This window comes from Pteropus alecto, unplaced genomic scaffold (genome assembly GCF_000325575.1).
Source record: "Pteropus alecto unplaced genomic scaffold, ASM32557v1 scaffold1701, whole genome shotgun sequence".
In the NCBI taxonomy this organism is placed as follows: Eukaryota; Metazoa; Chordata; class Mammalia; order Chiroptera; family Pteropodidae; genus Pteropus; species Pteropus alecto.
The window spans coordinates 39207-43583 of NW_006430561.1; the positions used below are offsets into that span (position 1 = coordinate 39207).

At 56.2% G+C, this 4377-nt stretch overlaps 1 protein-coding gene across 2 annotated transcripts in view; it reads left to right on the forward strand.

Moving 5' to 3' along the window:
- The window catches only part of ZNF185 (zinc finger protein 185 with LIM domain), a 47816-nt gene that overhangs the window by 11768 nt on the left and 31671 nt on the right, over positions 1–4377 (forward strand). For both annotated transcript variants that reach the window (XM_025049170.1, XM_025049173.1), the window contains exon 12: positions 2944–3030. In XM_025049170.1, the coding sequence (XP_024904938.1) occupies positions 2944–3030 (87 nt within the window). The remainder of the gene's footprint in view (positions 1–2943; positions 3031–4377) is intronic.

Here is a 4377-nt window from a genome sequence, read left to right on the forward strand (position 1 = left end):
ATGCATCCGGGGCCTGGTTTCTTGGGTTCATCTCATTTTTCCCCTCTTGTTGTGGGGTAACCCCTGCCCACCTTCTGAACTGAGCCCCCTCCCACAGAAACTGGCTGCTGCCCCGTCACAGAACTGGCCAAGCTGCCTTGGCTCTCTGCCTCACCCAGCCAGGGCAGGGCCCGTAGTCTGTGCCCCAGCATGCTGCCTGGCAGAGTAGCTGGGGAGCAGTGAGTAAGAGCACAGCTTCCAGCACGAGGTAAAACCCTGACATTGCCCTGTACTGGCTGTGTGACCTTGAGCAAGTCACTCTACCTCTCTGTGCCTCAGTTTCTTCATGTGTAAAATAGAAAGCGGTGATAACTAGTACTCAATGCTGTCCCAAATACTAAATTCGATAATGCTCGTAAGGTCCTTTGCGTAGTGCCTGAGTGCTGGTATTGCCCAGGGCTCCCCACTAGAGGCGAGCTGATTTACAGGCCCTTTCTTCAAACGGCTAAAGATACCAATATCGCCACCTGCTGGCTTCTGAGGGAAATGCGTCTGTGGGCTCTGGAGAAAGAAGTACGGGTACCCCCCGCTTTTCGAAAGTTCACTTTCTGCCACTTTGCATTTACGAGCAGAAAGTCCTGCATTAGTATCTGCTTTCACTAATCGAAAGAAATCCTAAGAGGATTTTTGTTTGTATGAAAAAAGGCAAAAAGGGAAAACAGCTTATTGCTTCTTCGCTTTATGCCATTTTGTCTTATGAAAGGTTTCATAGGAATGCTCTACTTTTGGATACCGGGTGAAACATACTCCCTCCGCCTCTCCTGTCTCTCTCCATCTTTTAGTTGGATGAGTTGCACACTCTTTGGCACAGGCCACTGTCAGTCGTGTTCCCGCGGGCAGCTGGGGCTGCACTGGATGAGTTTTCCTGGCCTTCGAAACCTCTTAGCCTAGCTGTGAACTTCAGACTGGACTAGAGCCTTCTGTGGTTAAGGGTCTGGGGAAGTGGCGGTGCTGGTGGGGGTTTCAGGGGAGAGAGGCTGCAAGGCTCCTGTGTAAAGTTGCTGCGGCTGCCATAACAAGGCATCAGAGACTGTGTGGATTAAACAACAGAGGTTCATCTTCACAGTTTTGGAGGCCGGAAGTCCTAATACAAAATTTCGGCAGTGCTCCCTCTAAAGGTTCTGGGGAGCATCTGTTCTAGAATTTTCTCTTAGCTTCTGGTATTGCCGGCAATCCTTGCTGCTTCCTAGCTCTTAGATGCATCACTCCAATCTCGGCCTTTGCCTTTGCACGGCCGTCCTCCCTCTCATTGCTGTGTCCAAATGCTCACTTTTTATAACGACATCAGTCATAGTGGATTAGGATCCACCGTACTCCAGCATGGCCTTATCTTAATTAACTACGTCTGCAATGACCCAATCAGGTCACATTCACAGACACCAAGGGTTAGTACTTCAGCATATCATTTGGGGAGGACACAACGCAACCCATAACAGCCCCTCTGGAAGAGCTTCCATTCGTCCTAGGTCTTTAAGAAGCAACCGCTCAGGGGAATGACAGTGGAGGAGGGTGTTGAGGGAGAGATGCCAGCTTGGGCAGGCCGAGGCAACGCTTTGTTCCTAATTCCTCTCTGACATAACAAGAAACTGCAGTGAGAAAGTATGTTTTACTCGCGTGTGATATCCCCACGTGGAGCGTGTTGCTGCTCCCTGGCACCACGTGCTTTCGATGGGGGCAGGGAGGGCAGGTGGCCCGGGGCTTGTTGCTGTCATCATAACTGTCATGGGAAGAGACTGGCGGAGATCAGAGCTGCTTGCGTGGACCGGTCCCTGTCCTGGCTTTCATGTGAGGGGAGGCCCTGCTCCTGGCAGCCCTGCCGTTTCACTCTGGTCATCTCCAGTGTCCCCAGGAGTGGCAGAGATGAACATCCCACTGACCTGGCCCTCCACGGGCTCCTAGTCTACACTGGAGTCAGCTGCCAGGGTCAACACCCAGACTCACCTGCCTTCACCCTGGCTCCCCCAATCCCTCCTCCTCCTGGGAGTCTGGAGTGGCCTTTCTAAAGTGCCAGTCTGATCATGTCAAGCCCCTCCCCCTCCCCTGTTTAAGCCCATCCTGCCGCTTCCCTTTGCTGTACCGTATCTGGTCTCGGCATTTAAGACACCTACCAGTCTGCAGCTCCCCCTAACCCATCTTCCTCCAGCTGGGCTGGGGGCTTCACCAGGGTAGGCCTGGGGCTCACCCCCACCTGTACGCCAGTGCCCACTCCAGTGCCTGGGGGTAACCAAAGGAAGAAATGAGTGGCTGTAAAGTGACCTGGGCTGGGTTTTGAAAGATGGCTGAAGCCTCACTCTGTGGACCTGGAGAGCGATGTGTGCGGTCACCTGTGGGCCAGGCTTTGAGTACAGGAACCCTCAAAGGGGCCCTCTGAGTGCTGAGAATGTCCAATCCTGTGTGGGCTCGCAGGCACTTGTCTTCATCCCCCAGACTCCGCCATCCCTCTCCCACTGGCTCTCATTCCAATTTGGCCTTTACGTTTCCTGGGCATCTTGTTCGCCATCACTTCGCATCAGCCCACGAACCCAGAACTCTCGCTGGCCTCACACATAGCCGCTTTGGATGCTCCAGTGAGGTGACAGGCAGGGCTTGTGGCGGTAGCTACAGAGTGTTGGGGCCAGGTGCTTCCATTTCCACCCACAAGGCCCCTTGCTGTGCCTGAAGGGGGGTGGACTTGAGGGTGGGAGACTGGTGAAGGGGTCCTTCACTCCCCTTCCTCTGGAGCCTGGAGGCCAGTAGGCCAAGGTCAGCTGCAGCACCAGGAAGGCTCAAGGCTAAAGAGGAGACAAGAAGGACGTGTCCTCCTGCACTAGCTAGGAGGCGCCCAAGGGCGAACGCCCTCGGACGCCCAGAAATCATGGGGAGACTTTTCTTACCAGCAACTCTGGCTCTCTCTTTTGGCCACAGCGCAAGAGGTGAGGAAATCGTCCGCCTGCAGATCATGACGCCCGGGGTGGGACTCCGCCTGATGGCCCCAGACCTGGAAGGAATGAGGTATGGGTGCCCTGCTCCTTCCACGACATTTTAGAGACGGGGTCAGCAAGGCAGGCAGGCAAATGATGAGTGCTGTTTCGTGGGAGACATGGTGAACTCGGGGTCTCTGCCCCCATCTCCTTTCACTCCACAGCTCTTGGGGAGGGAGGGCTTGGTCTGTGGGAGGCCCGGCCCGTGGACCCAGCGGCGACCGCCCCCCTGGCCAGAGTTGCTGACTGTCTGCCTGGTGGGAGAGGCAGACGCAGACATGAGCCAGCTGTGAGGGCTCGGCCCTGCCGAGCCCTGAGGATAAGACAGCCAGCTGTGCTGGGTGGGGACACAGGGTCTGCGGAGTCCCATGACATCACTGGAGCAGTTGCCCCGCCTGTGTGAGGGAGCCACCAGGACTAGGGTGGGGTCACTGGGTCAGCCTTGACAGCTCATGATGCCACCATGCCTGGTGCTGGGGAGGGCGAGGGACAAGGGGCCACAACCAGCCAGGAACATGGCAGGCGCAGCCCGAGCCCCGGGGAAGTGGGCAGATGGCGAGGTCACAGGCAGGCAAGTTTGGGGGGCTGGGCAAGAGAATATTTGAGCAGAGAGGGGTGAGCCGAGGGATGGATGCCTCCCTTCCTCTCTGCAGCAGCCTCTCTCTTGCTCATTCAGCTATTCACCCAACTAGCATTTACTGAGCCCCTGCTACACACCTGACCCCCGTGCCAGGGCCTGGGAGGCGGTGGTGAAGCAGCCAGACAAGGACCCTGCCTCGTGAAGCCTGGAGTCTGGGGAGGGAGGCCCGAATGTCTGCCCCAGCTCATCCCTGGGGCAGTGGGAGCGCTGAGCAGCAGCCTTTCAGCAGCCAGGCAATGGGGTGATTAAGGAAGGCTTCTCAGAGGGACTGACACCCAAGATGAGTCTTGACCGATCTCTGGGTCCCTTAACTCTCCTCCTTGTCCCCACCCCAGCCTTGCCCCAGTCATTCTATTTTAGAGATATTTCTGTCCGTCCTGTACTCCTCTGGGACCAGATGTCCACCGTCACTCATGCAGATGCCGACAACTCTCTTCTAGGGCCCTGTCCCTAGACCCTCCTCCACATCTCTACCTAGGTGACATTTCTAAAAGGCAGAAGTACTCATGCCAACCCACTGGGGAAAACCCTGTAATGGTGCTCCCTGTTCAGCCTCTGTAGCCTGAACATGATACCTTGCCCGGGCCTCCCTGTGGCTCCTCTCACATACGGCCCCCCAGACCCTCCACTTGCGCCCCTCAGTCCCAGGCCTCCATGCACCATTCATCTGTGCAGGCTGTAGACTCTGCCCGGAGTGTCCTTTCCTCTCTGCAGTTTTCAGTGCCACCCCAAATGTGT